This window comes from Cotesia glomerata, linkage group LG4 (genome assembly GCF_020080835.1).
Source record: "Cotesia glomerata isolate CgM1 linkage group LG4, MPM_Cglom_v2.3, whole genome shotgun sequence".
Taxonomy (NCBI): Eukaryota; Metazoa; Arthropoda; class Insecta; order Hymenoptera; family Braconidae; genus Cotesia; species Cotesia glomerata.
In genome coordinates, this window is record NC_058161.1 from 17,382,466 (window position 1) to 17,402,147 (window position 19,682).

General features: G+C 33.5%; 2 protein-coding genes across 5 annotated transcripts in view; one reads left to right on the forward strand and one right to left on the reverse strand.

The window, feature by feature from the left end:
- LOC123263206 (serine/threonine-protein kinase 11-interacting protein) overlaps positions 1 to 19,682 on the reverse strand; it is a 40,798-nt gene that overhangs the window by 17,134 nt on the left and 3,982 nt on the right. The gene's annotated exons all lie outside the window — the stretch shown is intronic.
- Positions 9,014 to 14,658, forward strand: LOC123263208. Of its 3 annotated transcripts, XM_044725784.1 has the most exons (3): positions 9,014 to 11,049; positions 13,894 to 14,081; positions 14,299 to 14,384. In XM_044725784.1, the coding sequence occupies exons 1-3, from the start codon at positions 9,029 to 9,031 to the stop codon at positions 14,313 to 14,315; spliced, it is 2,226 nt and encodes a 741-aa protein (XP_044581719.1). In that variant the 5' UTR covers positions 9,014 to 9,028; the 3' UTR covers positions 14,316 to 14,384. The 3 variants fall into 3 exon arrangements, with proteins under 3 accessions (XP_044581719.1, XP_044581717.1, XP_044581718.1); XM_044725782.1 differs by having other exon boundaries at positions 13,894 to 14,658; XM_044725783.1 differs by lacking the exon at positions 13,894 to 14,081 and having other exon boundaries at positions 9,014 to 10,837; positions 14,093 to 14,658.

Consider the following 19,682-nt stretch of genomic DNA (forward strand, 5'->3'; position numbering starts at 1 on the left):
CGTATACGTGAAAAATTACAATAAAGAAATACTATTAACTAACTTCATAAACGATTTGTACGCGTGCAACTGTAATTTGCAAATCATCCACCTCGATGAGTTTGGATATGGTGAAAAGACGGAATCTTTTGGAAATTGTCAAAATCATATACAAGTTAGAAGTGATGGACAAGTTGGAAAAATTTATTGCGCTAGAGAAAATGCGACCGTAATGTTAAATTGGTTAAAAGAAAAAAAAATGTTTTTAGCTGAAAATCGTAATAGGCATTTTAACGATATTTTAAATTTTGTTCCGAAGAAAAAAGTTAGGAATTACAAATATGAGACTGAAGATGATGATACAGAAAAAGAAAGACTAGAAATTATAAAAATGCAAAGTTCACAAAGTTCAGAACGAATGGACGTGCCTTCATAATCAATGATCGATTGATGAAGAATTAATTACGAATAATTGAACTATTGATCAAAACATTTTTTTAAGCTTTTTTCAAAAAATTGTTTAAGAAAATTAAGAAGTTAGTAGCTCTAGTCCGTTCTATGAGTATCGAAGTATTATCAAATATTGATGCGTTGAATAAGGCTGCATTTGATAATGATAGTTAATGACAAAGTTGCTTCAAGAATCGACAAGATAATCGATAATAAGCAAAAATAATTAAATAAGAACAATTGCAATCACTAAACGCTTATCGTAGATCATTAAAATAGTCACATATATGTTTATAGATGAGTTACGACTCGGTACATATCAAAACAATCAACAATGGACGTCATTCTAGACTTTAATGGTTACTACCTATTCAATAGATTCCTCATAAAAGAATTTTCATTATTTTGGATTACAACATCTTTGGGTGAGGTCGGCTTTAACAGATTCGGAGTGATGAAACCGCTTTTGAAATGGCATGACTTGGATGAATCATTCCAGAACGAGTATCAAAGCTTTTACAAAGAATTTGGAATTGAATGAGAGAGTGGTACTAAACCGCATCACGATATGATAAAGATGATAAATGCAAATTTATCAACCGCTGGAAAAATTTATGTTCGTAATTCGAGCCAAAAAAGGATATTAGAAGATTTCATTATTAACAATAGCATTGATAAAACAAAAATACTAACCTTAGAAATAATAGGATTCAAAAGCAAACTCGAAATGTCAACTACATGCGCGAATCACAATGGAACATCTTACAATTGCGCGAATGATAATTTGATGACTATGAGAGCGTGGTTGTTGGACTCGAATTTGTACAAAAGTGAATAAAGATAAAAAATGCACATCATTTTTAGTTTTAGAGAATATCAGATAAAAGATGGAACTCCGAAACTTAAAGATATTTATCTAATAGCATTAGATGAATCGTTCTTAGTTGATTACGCCTATCACGCATCGATAATCGAACCTAATAAGTTAGATTCTCGTTCTCAAACATCTCTAAAAGATGATTATGATTACGGTGGAATTGAGTGGGAAAATTACGAAGAAACTTATCAAAATATAAAGCAACCTATGAGAGATTATCTCGAAAATTCAACTTTCATTTACGTGGAAAATTTACCTCAGAAGAAGATATTGATTGATCTAGTTGGTCTAAGATGTATCAACAAAATCATTTGTTTAGACGAATTTGGATTTAAAAGACCGCAATATAGCCCAAATTTGAGTATTATATCGTTGTTTAAACGTGATAAAAGGAGACTTAGTAGGCAAGAAAGTTACTCTGCCCATGATATTCTAATACGGATGAAAGATTGGTTAGAAAAATCTAAATTGTACATAGCTACTCATCGTGATATCTATGTCCGTGAAAATTTAAAAGAATCACCACAGTCAGTCCATCGAATCAGAAGTAGAGGATAATAATTAGTGCTGTGCAAATGCTATTAATATTATGAAAGAATTAATTTTCTTTATTACTTTCTTTATTTGCAATTGTCATTGAATAAATATGTCACATATTTCTTGTGGTTAAAGAATATTCATCGAGCAAATTCAATAGCAAATATCACATTTACCAGAAAATTGTAAGAAAACACTGCAAAAAACGAATCACTCATTATAGAAGACAACATTTGATATTTTTAAAAATGGAAGCAATTCTTGATTTCAACGGTTACTTTCGTGGAAAAAAGTATAAAATAAAAGAATACTCCCTATACGTAATTCGCGGTCAGACTTACGATGTAGTTTCACATTATTTGCAAGTATCGAAGCCTCCGAAGTGTTGGCACACTATATCTTTAGAAAATCGAAACAATTACAAAACTTACTTCAAAAGATTTGGGATTGGTTGGAAAACTGGGACTCATAATGAAAAGCTTATTACAAATAACTTTTGGGACGCTTTGAGAAATGTTGAAGCAGTTTATGTTATCAACCAAGGAAAGCGTCAACTACTAGAAAATTACTTCGATAAGTTTCTCCCGTTTAAGTTTATCTACTTGAACGACTTAGGGTTTGATTTTGAACCTCAAATGACAACTCAATGTCGGTATCATAAGAAAAAAGAAAATAACAACTGCGCAGGCGATAACACTTTGGCGATGATAAAGTGGTTGAAAAAAGTAAAAATTAATCACGTTGAGATTCCTGGAGAAAATAAAAATATTTTAATCGATTTCAACGGTTACTTCTTATCAGACACTGAGTACATAATTAAAGAATACTCACTGTACATCTTTCGCGATAAGACTAATGAAATTATATCTAAGGACTTCCAAGTATCGAAGCCTCCGGTACCGTGTTACCAATTAGATAACGTAGCTCAAGATAACTATTCGACGTATTACGACTCTTACGGAATCGGTTGGAGTGAGGGTAAAATTGTGAGTGCATTTATCAGAAACGATCTCCAGCAAAAGCTACAGAATTCAAGAAACATTTACGTTAGAGACCAAACACAAAAGGAGCTACTAATTTCTTACCTAGATCAGGACTTTAACGCCGTTTGTTTGGCTGACGTTGGACTGAACTTCGTGCCTCAGATGAAAACCGACTGTAAAAACCATGCGGAGCCAGACAAAAACAACTGCGCTCAGGACAACACATCGAAAATGTTGAAGTGGTTATTTAAGAGAAACAGTGATGATTATAATCTTTCAAGTGAGGATAAAAATGTTATTCTCGATTTTAATGGTTACTATTTCTCTTATGACGAATTTGTAATAAAAGAATACTCATTGTACGTGGTTCATAATAAAACTAGTGATATTATATACCATGATTCCGGAGTATCAGAACCACTATATCTATGTCACCAAATAGATGAAGTAGACCAAAAAAACTATTCAGATTATTACAATGACTATGGAATCGATTGGGGCACAGGTACACGAGACATTAATTTCATCAAACGTGATCTTCAAAAACTATTGCGTACGTCAAAAAACATCTATGTACAAGACCAATTCCACAAGAACAAACTAAATCGTTTCTTAAATCATGACTTTAAAGCTATCAGCTTAGAGGATTTGGATTTGGAATTTGAGCCTGTCGAAGGTATTAATTGTAAGAATCATAAACATCCAGATAAGAATATATGTGCGAATGATAATGCTGTGAAAATGCTAGTTTTGCTGGGAGAAAAAGTTCTTTATCCAATCAGCCGAGCTAAGGAGAACGTCGTTATAGATTTCAATGGCTTTTTTATCAATGACCAGTTTGTAGTCAAAGAGTACTCGTTATATGTTATCGATGATGAGACTAATCAAATAATTATTAATCTATCAGGAGTATTAGGATTGCCTATTATCCAGAAAGATAATGTTGACAAACAAAGCTTAGAAAATATCGATCTCTATACCAAAAATTTTGGCATCGATTGGAATTCACTAGGTTCTAATTATGGATTCGATAAACATAATTTGCAAACTAGACTCAATGTATCGAATAAAGTTTTCGTGATAGATAGATCCAAACACCAATTGCTACTGAATTGCCTCGAAAATGATCTATCACCCGGATTTGTGTATTTGGCCGATTTAGGATTCAAGTTTGAACCAAAAATGACTACTGCCTGCAAGAATCACAAAGAACGATCAAAAAATAACTGCGCTAATGATAACGTTGAGGTAATGCTCCGTTGGCTAATTGACAGATATCAGCGGATTGGCAGTGGATCTAGATTGAAGACTCCGGAAAAGCACATTATTGTTGACTTCTTCGGTAATAGTATGAAAGATAATAATTTTGCAATTTGTAAATTAAGCGCAATCATAGCAAACAAAAGAATTCCGGATGATGTTAATTTGTACTTGTCAATTAAGATACCTGCTGCTGATAATACGGCTCAGGATGATAGATTTCACAAAGACAACGAAATCGATGGAACCGTTCTTACTACTGATCTGGAGCAGTTGCCAATGATTTTGATTGATTATTTTAAAACGGCGACACATATTTACGTGAAAAATTTGTCGAAACAGAAATTGTTGGAAAGATATATTGGTGAAGATCATAATATCATATATCTCGAAAGTTTGGGCTTCAGAAGTAAGCAAGCCGAAAGCGATAAGTGCACACCTCATGAAGAAAATCGCGGTATATGTAGGATTGACCATTCGAAAAATATGTTACAGTGGTTTATGCTTAACATCGGTGGTTTCCTGAGTAAAAATGATGAAATTGAAAAGGGTCATGACAGTCAAATTGCTATTAATAATTAATAACAATAGAAGAAACAGTATACGCCTGCAAGGTAGCGTAAGGATGATATAAAAACGATTTATGGGAAATTTAATTAATTGAAAGAATATTATTTTTTCATGTTTATTCATAAATTGTTCTAGTTGCTACGTGAATGGTAAAAATGCAGTTTGCGAATGCACCTTGATCGATATTTTAGTATGACTTCAACACTTTATTTATTTGCAATTGTCATTGAATAAATAAGTCATATATTTCTTGTGGTTAAAGAATATTCATCCAGAAAATTCAATTGCAAACATCAAATTTACCAGAAAATTATCAGAAAACATTGCAAAAAGCAAATCACTAGTTATAGAACACAACGTCTAATATTTATTAAAATGAACACGATTCTTGATTTCAACGGTTACTTTAGCGGAAAGAAGTTTACAATAAAAGAGTACTCTCTGTACGTAATTCGCGATCAGACTCACGATGTAGTTTCACATCATTTTCAATTATCAAAGCCTCCGAAGAATTGGCACGCTTTATCCTCAGAAAATCAAAATAATTATAAAACTTACTTCGAAACATTTGGGATTACTTGGAAACGTGGGACTCATAATGAAAAGCTTATTGCAAATAATTTATGGGACATTTTGAAAAACGTTAAAGCTATTTATGTCATCAACAAAGAAAAGCGTCAACTACTAGAAAGTTACTTCGATAAGGATCTCCCGTTCAAGTTTATCTACCTGAATGAATTAGGGTTTGATTTCGAACCTAAAATGTCAACTCTATGTCGGCATCATAAGAAGCCAGAAAAAAACAACTGCGCGGAGGATAACGCTTCAGCGATGATGAAGTGGCTGAACAGGGTAAGAATTAATCCTGCTGAGATTCCTGGACAAGCCAATATTGTAATTGATTTCAACGGTTACTTCTTCTCGGACACGGAATACATTATTAAAGAATACTCACTGATTATCTTTAGCGATAAAACTAATGAAGTTGTAGCTAAAGACTTCCAAGTATCAAAGCCTCCGATACCGTGTCACCAATTAGACAAAATAACTCAACACAACTATACGTCTTATTACAATTCTTACGGAATCGGTTGGAATAATGGTACACAGGATAACGAGCTTATTAAAAACGATCTCACGCAAAAACTAAAGAATTCAAGAAAAATTTACGTTAGAGACCAAACACAAAACGAGCTTCTAATCTCGTATCTGGATCAAAATTTTAACGCTGTTTGTTTAGCCGATGTTGGCTTAAACCTCGAGCCTCAGATGATAACTGATTGTGAAAACCATGTGCAGCCAGACAAAAACATCTGCGCACATGATAACGCTTCCAGAATGTTCAAGTGGATAAAGATGAAGGGTATTGATAACATTCATAGCCCAGAAAATGATATAAATATTGTTCTTGATTTTAATGGTTACTTCCTCGCTGAAGACAAGTATGTGATAAAAGAATACTCATTGTACGCAGTTCGCGAAAAAAATAATGAGATTATTTACAGAGACTACGTAATATCGAAGCCTCCATATCTGTGCCATAAATTAGATGAAGTAGCCAAATTGAACTATGCAGCTTATTACGAAACATTTGGGATCGACTGGAGCAAAGGTACGCGCGACATTAGGTTCATCAGAAGCGATCTCCAGAAAAAACTCCGTACGTCAAAAAACATCTATCTTAGAGATCAAGAACAACGTGAGCTTCTAAATTCTTACTTTAATCATGACTTCAAAGCCATTAACTTGACCGATCTAGGATTGACATTTAATTCTGTCGAAGGAACCAACTGTACGAATCATGAGCATCCGGATAAGAATATTTGTGCAAACGATAACGCTACTAAAATGGTTGAGTTGCTAGCGCAAATGCCACGCTTGCCAAATAGCCGAGCCAAAGAAAACGTGGTCATAGATTTCAATGGCTTCTTTGTCAATGATAAGTACGTCGTTAAAGAATACTCGTCGTATATAATCGATGAGGAGACTTATCAGGTTATTTATAATGAAGTTGGAGTGTTAGGATCTCCAATAATCCAGAAAGACAAAAGCGATGAAAAAAGCTATAAAAGTTACAATAAATTTCTAAATGATATCGGTATAGATCCGAACAAAGGTGCTCCTGATTTTGAACTTTCTAAAGAAAGTTTACAATCGCATCTTAATGTAACGAATAAAGTTTTCGTGATGGATAGATCCAAACATCAATATCTACTGAATTATTTCGATAATAATCTAACAACCGGATTCGTGTATTTGGCTGATTTGGGATTCAAATTTGAACCAATAAAGAATACCGCTTGCAGTAATCATAAAAATCCATCAACAAAGAATTGTGCAGATGATAATGCTCAGATCATGCTAGATTGGTTAAGCGAAAGAAAATTCGGAGTCAGTCTCGGGCTCAATCAATTAAATTTAACTGAACCCCTGCAAAGGCACGTCATTGTTGATTTCTCTGGGTACGATTTGCCGAATAACGAGTACGCGATTAAAGAGTTGAATGCAATTCTAGTAGATAAAAACAGCGAACTCGACAAAGATTTATATATGATAGTCAAGCCACCTTTTCCAGATATACAAAAGTTACCTACAATATTTGTAGATGCTTACTTGGAATTCGAAAAACGTCACGGTATTGGATGGAATACTGGTGAAGATGACTTTACAAAAGTTTCACAGGCTTTAAATGACTATTTTGAAACAGCAACACACGTTTACGTAAAAAATCTGGAGAAACAAAAATTATTGGAGAAATTTATCGGGACAAAACATCATTTCATACGTTTCGAAGATTTGAAATTTAGATATGAGCCAAGAAAACACACTGATGACTGCGAACATCATTATAATAAGACCAGTATTTGCGCGGTTGTATTTTCGAAATTTATGCTTCAATGGTTCGAGCACCATATTCTTCGGTGTCTTCCTCCGAGACATGACTTTGATGAAATTGATCATGGATTCGACATTAGTCAAGCACCTGGAACGTCTTACGAAAAAACACAAAGCGTAGAAAATGTGTATAGTAATGTCAATAGAGGAAAACAAAGTATTAAAAATTCTTCTAATACAATTGAAGAAATACAAGATTATTCACAAAATTCAGAGAATGCTTATAGTACAATTGATGATGAGGATGAAGATTTAGAACCTATATATAGTACAATCGATGAAGTACAGCAAAATGTAAAGGATCTTTACAGTAATGTAAATAAAAGAAAAAGTTTAGAACATACATATAGTACAATTGATGAAGTACAGCAAAATGTAGAGGATCTTTACAGTAAAGTAAATAAGAGGAAAAGTTTAAAACCTACATATAGTACAATCGATGAAGTTCAACAGAATGTAAACGATTCGTCGCGACCGGTTAAAAAAGTTACTTTCGCAGATGACTTGGTCATTGGTAGTGCAGCTAGTTCAATACCTCCTCTTCCACCAATGCCAGAAGATTTTAGTACAATAAACGTAGTACCTATTCCTTCACCGATGCCGGAAGCTAGTGATGCAGAAAATTCAGTAGCTAGTCCTCCAGCAATGCCAAAATCAAATAGTTTAGCAAAGCGAAAAGTTAGTGATCCGAACAAAAATACAAAGAGTTTCTTAGAAGACTTGAATAATACCTTGAAAAGAATGAGACCTACGTAAGACGAATAGGTGAAATGGAATAAGCTTAAAATCGTTCTTGAAAAATTATTTGACTAGAGAAAAATTTAATAAAGATTTGGAACATTGTAATTTGAGAGTATTCGAAAATAATTTTCTTTTTTCTTCATCAACACTTGATATAATTGAATATTATATGCAATAGAATAATTAAGTATACAATGAACAGTAATCGATTCGCACAAACATATTTATTAAAAAAACACATCATCATCATCACCAACACCACCACCACCCTGGATCGCAATAATTTTTTAATTAAAATAATTTATGTTAATATATAAAATTAATTAAATAAAGACCCCCAGAAATTATTTCTTTTATATCAGAAGTAATTTTCCTCCGAATTCATTTTTGTCATTAGTTGTTTTGTACCGAGTTATTTTGGCATAGAGTTATTATGTCAGGAGTTATTTCGTCCGGAGTTATTTTGGCACAGAGTCGTTTTGGACAGTAGTTGTTTTGACCGGAGTTATATTGGGTGAGTCGTTTTCACCGGAGTTGTTCTGGACCGAATTGTTCATGACGGGCACTGATAAAAACTTTTAGAACTATCAAAAATATTATTCATTTAATAACTTGCTTGGTCATTAATTCTAATCGAGTACATTTGTCACACAACTCTCGGAGCAAATTGATTCTTTTCTAACTAATTAAAGAAACAATCTTGATGGCTACCAAAGAATCATCATAAGATATAACAATGACCGATTACGTCTTTATAGAAGACAATTTCTTATATTCATTAAAAATGAATGCAATAATTGATTTCAATGGTTTCTACAACTCCGGCAACGAATATGTCATAAAAGAATACTCGATTCGATTGATTCGTGATGGGACTAATGAAGAAACGGATGGTTTACATCGAGTATCAAAAAAGTTAACGGGGTGGAAGGTTTTATCTAAAAATGCTCGAAATAGATACAGAGATTATTTCAAGACTTATGGAATATCTTGGAAAACAGGGACGCATGGCCATAAATTTATTGTTAAAGAGTTATGGGACGTATTGCGTAATAGCAGAACGATTTACCTTCTGTACGAAGGCAAACGCAATATGCTAGCTAATTATCTCGGCGACGAACTAAACTTTAGATTTGAATACTTCAAAGAGATGGGCTTCGACTTCAAACCTGATTTACACACAGAATGCCGGTACCACGAACATCCAAAAAAAAACAACTGCGCAAATGATAACGTTTCAAAAATGGTGGAATGGTTTACTGCCAGGATTACCGATTTTTTAAGGGGAAATCTTATTATTGTCATCGATTTCAACGGTTGGTATTTCTCTGACGAAGAGTATATGATCAAAGAATATGCAATGTACTTTATTCACAACAAAACTAACCAAGTTATATTCAGAGACCTTCAAGTATCGAAAGCTCCTGTTCTTTGGGACCAATTGGACAAATACAAACGGAACGAGTGGGAGGCTTATTATCGTATTTATGGAATTGAATGGAATCACGGTACATGTGATACTGAGTCTATCAAAAAAAATCTTAAAGATAAATTTCGTTCATCACAAGAAATTTACGTTCGGGACCAAAAAAACCATAACTTGTTAAAAAAATATCTCGATTATGACTTTGAAGCCAGTCGTTTGACTGATATGAACTTGGAATTTGAGGATAAGATGGCAACTAAATGTAAAAATCACATCCAGCGAAGCAAAAACAATTGCGCCAATGATAATGCTTCGAAAATGATATCGTTATTATCACAAACTTTTAATCAACCTAAGCTGAACATTGTTATTGATTTCAATGGGTGCATGATCAACAAAAAGTACGTAGTTAAAGAATACTCGTTGTATGTAGTTGAAAATGAGACTTATGAAGTTATTCGGAATGATTTTGAAGTCTCTAGACCACCAATCAAAAAAGAACAATTGAACAAAAAGTTCCAAGATAAATGTACAGACTACACCAATGAATTTGGGATCGATTGGGATTACGGTACTCGCGATTATGAAACAATTAAAAAATATTTACAACAAGAATTCCGAAATTCATACAAGATTTATGTGATCCGTAAAACTAAATATCGATTGCTACAAAACTATCTTAACGGTAAACTAAGATCAAATTTCGTATATCTGAAAAAATTAGGATTTGAATTTAAGCCGAAAATGAGTACTTCCTGCTCTAATCATCAAGAGCCATTAAACAAAAATTGCGCGAACGATAACGTTGAGGAAATGCTCAGTTGGTTGCAAGACAAAAAACCAGAAGCCAACAACGTAACAAAGATAAACTTTAGTGGCTTAACAATGCCTAAATTTGAAAGACCGATCAAATTTCAAGCCAGTAATGAAACAAAAGCGGAAGATAATGGCTCCAAACGATTCAAATTCAATCGTGAAACGGAGCCGGAAGTTAGTGATACAACAAGCTCAGTACCTAGTCCACCAATGCAAAAATCTACAATTGAAAGGAGCCTATTACCTAATCCTCCACCAATTCCAAAATCTAGCAGTGCAGCAAGTTTAATACCCAGTCCACCACCAATGGCAAAAAATGATAGTGTACAAAATCTAATTCCTAATCCTCCTCCAATGTCAAAATCTAGTAGTTTAGCAAGCCTAGTACCTACTCCTCCACCAATGACAAAAATTGGTAGTGTAGAAAATCTAATACCTAATCCTCCGCCAATGTCAAAATCTAGTAGTATAGCAAGCCTAGTACCTACTCCTCCACCAATGCTAAATGGTGGTAGTTCAGGAAAGCTAGACATTAGCGGTACAACGATGCCTGCATTTACCGCCGTTGAAAATTCATTGGAAAAGCATATAATTGTCGATTTCTACGGTTATTATTTGCCGAATAATGAATACGCGATTAAAGAATTAAATGCAACTATAGCCAAAAAAACTAGTGTACTTGACAAAGATTTATATCTATTTGTCAAGCCACCTTTTCCAGATATACGAAAGCTACCAAGCGAGTTGATAGATGCTTATTATGAATTCGAACAGATTCACAACATTGGTTGGAACGATGGCGAAGATGGTTTTGAAACAATTCGATCAATTTTAATGAACTATTTTGCAGCAGCGACACACATTTACGTGGAAAATTCAGAAAAGCAACAATTGTTGGAGAAATTTATTGATAAGAATCACAATTTCATTCGTTTAAATAAAATAGGATTTGATGATCAGCCACAGAAAGACGCTGAGGAGTGCGGTAACCACTTCGATGACGAAAGTATTTGTGCGCGTAAATTCTCTAAAACCATGCTCCAGTGGGTCAAAAAGCACGTTCTTAATCACAATTCATCGCGTCACGACCTTCATAATGTTGGTGGCGGAAATAACTACAGACATATGTACAGTAAACTTAATAAACAAAAACAAAGGTTTTGGTAGTACATTGAAAAATAAAATTCTAAGAACTGACAGCTAAAAAAAAAAGCATTAACGATTTTAAACATTAGGATCTTTTGAGAGTATTTAAAGACAATTATAGTTTTTTAAGAGTTTATTAGTTTTTTAGAGGATTGCTTCATGTAAATGGGAAAATAAAGCCGTTGATTACATACATCTTGATATAATTCGATGAGATAATAAAAAATTTTACAACTATCAAGAATATTATTTATTTGACAACTTACAATAACGAATTGTGATCAAGTACGTTGGTCTTATAGCTCTCATAGCAAATTAATTATTTTTCAATCAATTCAATGATAAAACTTTATGTTTACCAAAGGATCACTGTTAGGTGTACCAATGACCAACTCAGTATTTGTAGAAGACAACTTCTTATATTCATTAAAAATGAATGCAATAATTGATTTCAATGGTTTCTACAACTCCGGCAACGAATATGTCATAAAAGAATACTCGATTCGATTGATTCGTGATGGGACTAATGAAGAAACGGATGGTTTACATCGAGTATCAAAAAATTTAACGGGGTGGAAGGTTTTATCTAAAAATGCTCGAAATAGATACAGAGATTATTTCGAGACTTATGGAATATCTTGGAAAACAGGGACACATGGCCATAAATTTATTGTTAAAGAGTTATGGGACGTATTGCGTAATAGCAGAACGATTTACCTTCTGTGCGAAGGCAAACGCAATATGCTAGCTAATTATCTCGGCGACGAACTAAACTTTAGATTTGAATACTTCAAAGAGATGGGCTTCGACTTCAAACCTGATTTACACACAGAATGCCGGTACCACGAACATCCAAAAAAAAACAACTGCGCAAATGATAACGTTTCAAAAATGGTGGAATGGTTTACTGCCAGGATTACCGATTTTTTAAGGGGAAATCTTATTATTGTCATCGATTTCAACGGTTGGTATTTCTCTGACGAAGAGTATATGATCAAAGAATATGCAATGTACTTTATTCACAACAAAACTAACCAAGTTATATTCAGAGACCTTCAAGTATCGAAAGCTCCTGTTCTTTGGGACCAATTGGACAAATACAAACGTAATGAGTGGGAGGCTTATTATCGTATTTATGGAATTGAATGGAATCACGGTACATGTGATACTGAGTCTATCAAAAAAAATCTTAAAGATAAATTTCGTTCATCACAAGAAATTTACGTTCGGGACCAAAAAAATCATAACCTGTTAAAAAAATATCTCGATTATGACTTTGAAGCCAGTCGTTTGACTGATATGAACTTGGAATTTGAGGATAAGATGGCAACTAAATGTAAAAATCACATCCAGCGAAGCAAAAACAATTGCGCCAATGATAATGCTTCGAAAATGATATCGTTGTTATCACAAACTTTTAATCAACCTAAGCTGAACATTGTTATTGATTTCAATGGGTGCATGATCAACAAAAAGTACGTAGTTAAAGAATACTCGTTGTATGTAGTTGAAAATGAGACTTATGAAGTTATTCGGAATGATTTTGAAGTCTCTAGACCGCCAATCAAAAAAGAACAATTGAACAAAAAGTTCCAAGATAAATGTACAGACTACACCAATGAATTTGGGATCGATTGGAATTACGGTACTCGCGATTATGAAACAATTAAAAAATATTTACAACAAGAATTCCGAAATTCATACAAGATTTATGTGATCTGTAAAACTAAATATCGATTGCTACAAAACTATCTTAACGGTAAACTAAGATCAAATTTCGTATATCTGAAAAAATTAGGATTTGAATTTAAGCCGAAAATGAGTACTTCCTGCTCTAATCATCAAGAGCCATTAAACAAAAATTGCGCGAACGATAACGTTGAGGAAATGCTCAGTTGGTTGCAAGACAAAAAACCAGAAGCCAACAACGTAACAAAGATAAACTTTAGTGGCTTAACAATGCCCAAATTTGAAAGACCGATCAAATTTCAAGCCAGTAATGAAACAAAAGCGGAAGATAATGGCTCCAAACGATTCAAATTCAATCGTGAAACGGAGCCGGAAGTTAGTGATACAACAAGCTCAGTACCTAGTCCACCAATGCAAAAATCTACGATTGAAAGGAGCCTATTACCTAATCCTCCACCAATTCCAAAATCTAGCAGTGCAGCAAGTTTAATACCCCGTCCACCACCAATGGCAAAAAATGATAGTGTACAAAATCTAATACCTACTCCTCCACCGATGTCAAAATCCAATAGTTCAGCAAGCCTAACACCTAGTTCTGTGCCAATGTCAAAATCGAATAGTTTAGCAAGCCTAATACCTAGCCCACCAATGCAAAAAACTACGAGTGAAAGGAGCCTATTACCTAATCCTCCACCAATTCTAAAATCTAGCAGTGCAGCAAGTCCAATGACAAAAATTGGTAGTGTAAAGAACCTAAAACCTAATTCTCCGCCAATGTCAATATCTAGTAGTTTACTAAGCCTACTTTCTAGTTCTCCGTCAATGTCAGAATCTAGTAGTTTAGCAAACCTAACACCTAATCCACCAATGGAAAAAACTGCGAGTGAAGGGAGCATATTATCTAATCCTCCACCAATGCAAAAATTCAGCAGTGCAGCAAGTTTAGTACCCAGTCCACCACCAATGACAAAAATCGGTAGTGAAAAAAATTTAACACCTATTTCTCCACCAATGCTTAATGCTAGTAATGCAGTTAATGCAGTAGCTAGTTCTTCAACAATTTCGAAATCAAATAGTTTCGCAGAGCCAAACGTTAGTGATCCGAACAAAAATACAATAAGTTTCTTAGACGACTTAAATAATGCAATTCATAGATTGAAACCCGTGAAAAAAAATAGGTGAAATGAAATAAACTTAAAATTGTTCTTGAATAATAATTTAATAAGAGAAAAATTTAATAAAGATTTGAAACATTGTAATTTGAGAGTATTTGAAAATAACTTTTTTTCATCGACATTTGATATTATTGAATATTATATACAATAGAATAATTAAGTTTAATTATAAATATCTTGACACGTTTTTATGGGACGATGAAAATTTTTAGGACTATCAAAAATATTATTTATTTGATAACTTGCTTGGTCAGTAATTGCAATCGAGTACATTTATCACACAACTCTCAGAGCAAATTGATTCTTTTCTAACTGATTCAATAAGAAACCTTGATGGTTACCATAGAATCATTGTAAGATATAACAATGGCCGATTATGTTTTTATAGAAGACAACTTATATTCATTAAAAATGAACGCGATAGTTGATTTCAATGGTTTCTTTAACTCAAATAATAAATATGTCATCAAGGAGTTCTCGATCTGCATGATTAAAGATGGAAGCAATAAGCCAACCCCCACTTTGCATGAAGTATCAAAGTTTTTAATGGAATGGAAAACTTTATCAAAGAAGAACAAAACCATATACGAAGATTACTTCAAAATCTATGGAATTGAATGGAAAACAGGTACTAATTTGGAAAAATTTGTTGTTCAAAAATTATGGGAAGTTTTACGTAACGCCAAAACTGTTTACCTCCTCTACGAAGGAAAACGAGATATGCTTGCCAATTATCTCCGCGACGATCTTAACTTCAAGTTTGTATACTTGAAAGATTTAGGCTTTGTTTTCAAACCTGATTTACACACCAAATGTCGATTTCACAAAAACAAATCCAATAACAATTGCGCTAATGATAACGTTTTGAAAATAGTTGAATGGTTCACTCAGAGACCAATCGATCATTTTAGAATGAATGTCATTCAAGAAAAATCACTCAATCAAAATCTCACTCCGAATGCCGTCAATCCTTCTGGTGAAAATATTAATATTGTCATTGATTTCAACGGGTACTACCTTTCTGAGAACGAATTTAGAATAAAAGAATACTCAATGTACTCGATTAACGCCAAAACTAACGAAGTTGTATCCAAAGACTTTGACGTTTCGACGGCTCCAATGCTTTGGGGACAGTTAGACAATCAACAACAAGACATCTATGATGTTTATTATCATTCTCATGGAATTGAATGGAGTCGCGGTTCACGTAATTCTGAGTCAATCGAAAGTGATCTCAGATATAAGTTATGTTTAGCGAAAAAGATTTTCGTTCGAGACCAAAAGAAACATGAACTGTTAATTGAATATCTTAACTATGACTTTAAAGCCATTTATTTGACCGATTTTGGGTTGGAATTCCAAAATAAGATGGTAACTGAATGTAAAAATCATATGGAGCCTCGCCAATATAACTGTGCTAACGATAATGTTTTAAAAATGTTAAGTTTATTGTCATCATACCGCCCTAAAAAAGAAAGTATTGTCATTGATTTCAATGGCTACCTTATCAACAATAAGTACGTTATTAAGGAATACTCGTTATACATAATTGAAGACGGGACATATAAAATTATTTCGAATGATTTTCAAGTGTCCAAACCACCGATTAAAAAGGATCAGGTACAATTAGACGCGGAGAGCGAAGCAAAATGGAAAGAGTTCTCCAGTAAATTTGGGATTGATTGGGATTACGGTACTCGTAATTATAAATCAACCAAAAGACATTTAGAAAAAGTGTTTCGAGAAAAATCCTATATTTACGTGTTAAATCAAAATAAACATAAATTGCTACTGAGCTATTTTGATAATGATCCTACAGCGAAATTTGTGCATCTGAACGACTATAAATTTTATTTCAAGCCGAAAATGTCGACTCAATGCGGAAATCATCTGCAAGGTTTCAAAAATAATTGCGCGAACGATAATGTTGAGAGAATGCTAAAATGGTTAGAAGATACAAAACCACAAGTTGATGGTGTATCAAAGTCGAGGACCAACGACGTAACGACACCAATTGCTAGTGGCTTAACAATACCTAAAGTTAGCACTAAAATGAAGAGGGAGATCATCGGAGTAAAGTCAAAAGCTGCTCAAGTATCAAAGCCAATAGTTAGTAACCTAATAAAGCCATCACGAAAGCGAATAATTGTCGATTTTTACGGTTATTCCTCAGTGAATGGTATGTATGTGATCAGAGAATTAAATGCGATTGTAGTGCACAAAAGAAGTGCAGACGACAAAGATTTGTATCTGACAGTTAAGTTACCTGATAATAATTATGACAAGCTGAATTCAAATGTCACGAAAAACATGATATTATTTTACAATATCCACAGGATTCCTTGGGATAAAGGTGATGTTAATTTAGAGCAAGTTTCAGAAATTTTAACAAAATATTTTGCAACAGCGACTCATATCTACGTGAAAAATCTAGTGAAACAAAAATTGCTGGAGAAGGTCATTGGCCAGAGAAACGATATCTTTTGCTTAGAAGATATGCAGTTCAGAGAAAAACCAATAACGCAAACTAACTGCAAGAATCATGATAGTACAAATAGTATTTGCGCGATTGACAATTCTAAGGCCATGGTAGAATGGTTCAAGCGTAACTTTAACGATGGTGATTCATTGCGGGGTGTCGATAGTACAGTTAATAATAAAACTGGCTTAAGCGGTAATATTAATTCAGGCACTAAACGAAAATTGAGTTCTTTTGGTGAATTTAAAAAGAAAATTAAAAATTACGTTACGGATGGATTATCAGCCAAGAAATTATTTTTACGATAAATTTGAACATTGTTTTATCAGAATTTTAAAAACAGTTATTTGTTGATTAATTTTTTTTTTGTTTGATCAGATATAATGTTTCTTACCGGGTTTTTAACTATTTAAAAACGTTACTTTCTACTGAACATTTCTGGCAAATCAGCTATTGCATATTCTAGTCAAAGCACTCTCATGGTAAATTGATACTTCTCAAACAAATTAAATTGCAAATGTTACATTTCCCAAAGGTCTGTAATAAAACACTACAATTTACGAAGCAATACTTATAGAAGACAACTTTTTATACCCATTTGAAATGAACGCGATTCTCGATTTCAACGGATACTTCCTTTCTTATGATCAGTTTATAATAAAAGAATACTCGCTCTACCTAATTCATAATAGAACCAATGAAGTAATTTATAGTAACTTTTACGTTACTAAGCGTCCATTTTCATGGGACAAAATAAGCAAACAAGACAGGGACAAATATATCGAGTATTTCAACGCCCATGGAATCAACTGGGAATCCGGTAAGTACGATAATGATGTTATTAAGAAGGATCTCAGAAAAAAACTACTTTCATCAAATAAAATCTATGTTCGAGACCAATCGAAGCATGAGTTGCTCGTTAATTATCTTGAATTGCAGTTCAAGGCCATTTGGTTGACGGATTACGGCTTGAGCTTCAACGATGGAATGAAAACGAATTGTCATCATCATGTTGAGCCTAGGGAGTACAATTGCGCAAATGATAATGTTCTGATAATGCTAACTTGGTTGACCAAAAATAAACTAACAAGTGGAATAATGAAGCATCTGAAAAAGCGCATCATTGTTGACTTTATCGGCTTTTACTTGTCGGATACAGTCTACATGATCAAAGAATTAAACGCGATTGCAATTGACAAAAGAAACTCAGATTTGAATTTGTTAGTCAAGCCTCCTTATCAAAGACCAGAAGACCTACGGAAGTACTATTTCCTCAACTTCATCGGATTCAAAACTAATTACGGTATCGAATGGGATACTGGTACTACTGATTTCAAACTAGTACAAAAAATATTAAATGGATATTTCAGAAACGCGACGCACATTTACGTGGAAAATTTGGAGAAACAACAATTTTTGGAAGTGTTTATTGGAAAAAATCATAATTTTATTCGTTTGGAAGATGAAGGATTTAAAGAAAAGCCGGAAAAGAGCACTGAGTGCCGTAATCATATTTACAAGAACGTTATTTGTCCTGTTGACTTTTCTAAGGTCATGTTGAAGTGGTTCAAGAAAAATCTTGTTCTCAGCGTGTCCTGGCGTGATAATATTGATGATAATGTTGTCAGTAAAAATAATAACAAGAACACACAAGATGCTGTCAGTAAGTTAAGGAAGAAAATCAAATAAAATATCTTTTAAAGAAAAAATTGGAAGCCAAGAAGAAACTTTTAGAGTGAATTTGAACATTCTTGAGGGATTGAAATTATTTATTTTTATTTAATTTTGGCTATGATAATCAATAAGTTTCAAAAATTAAAAACTTATTAGGAAACTTTTGCTCAGGATATTTTTTTGTAGATATGTTGATAATATTTCCTTTTCATGAATTAATTGTTAATGCTCAAGTGATTTAAAGTATTTTCATAGATGATTACTAATCGACATAACAAACCTTGCTGTAAATCCTGCATCAGCAATCAGGTTATCGTAAATTGTAGCCACAAGCAAATAGATTTTTATAGAAGAATCCGTTTAACTAATCAAAAAATGATCTATTATAAAAGAAACATCGTTGTTGATTTCATCGGTTACAATTTACCGGACCATAGCTACGCAATCAAAGAATTCAGCGCGGTAATTAACAAAAATAATTCAGAACCGGATTTTAAGCTATTTGTGCTACCACCTCACGAATTCTCCAAACTTCCTCCGAAATACCAAAATAAGTATATTAATTTCTACGAAACATATACCATAACTTGGGAAAGTGGTGACACTCCCCACTACGATGTTGCAAAAATATTGACCAGTTACTTTGAAAATTCAAAACATATTTACGTCGAGAACACTATGAAGAAAAAAATTCTGGAAATGTTTATCGGTGAACGGGAAGACATCGAGTGCCTAGAAGATTTGGGCTTTAGAGAAAAGTTCCCGAAATCATCTTTGTGCAAAAACCACAATGTGCCAAGCTATTGCGCGATTGAAAATTCAATGGTTATGTTGCATTGGTTGGAGCTAAGCAAAGCTCGTAAAGCTTCTTTAAGTAAAGTAAGATTGCCGGAAAATCGAGTGTTCTTACCGGTGAGTATCAAAGACCGTGTTTTCAGTGCTCTATTGGACACTGGAGCTACCGCGACTTGCATCAACAAACTCG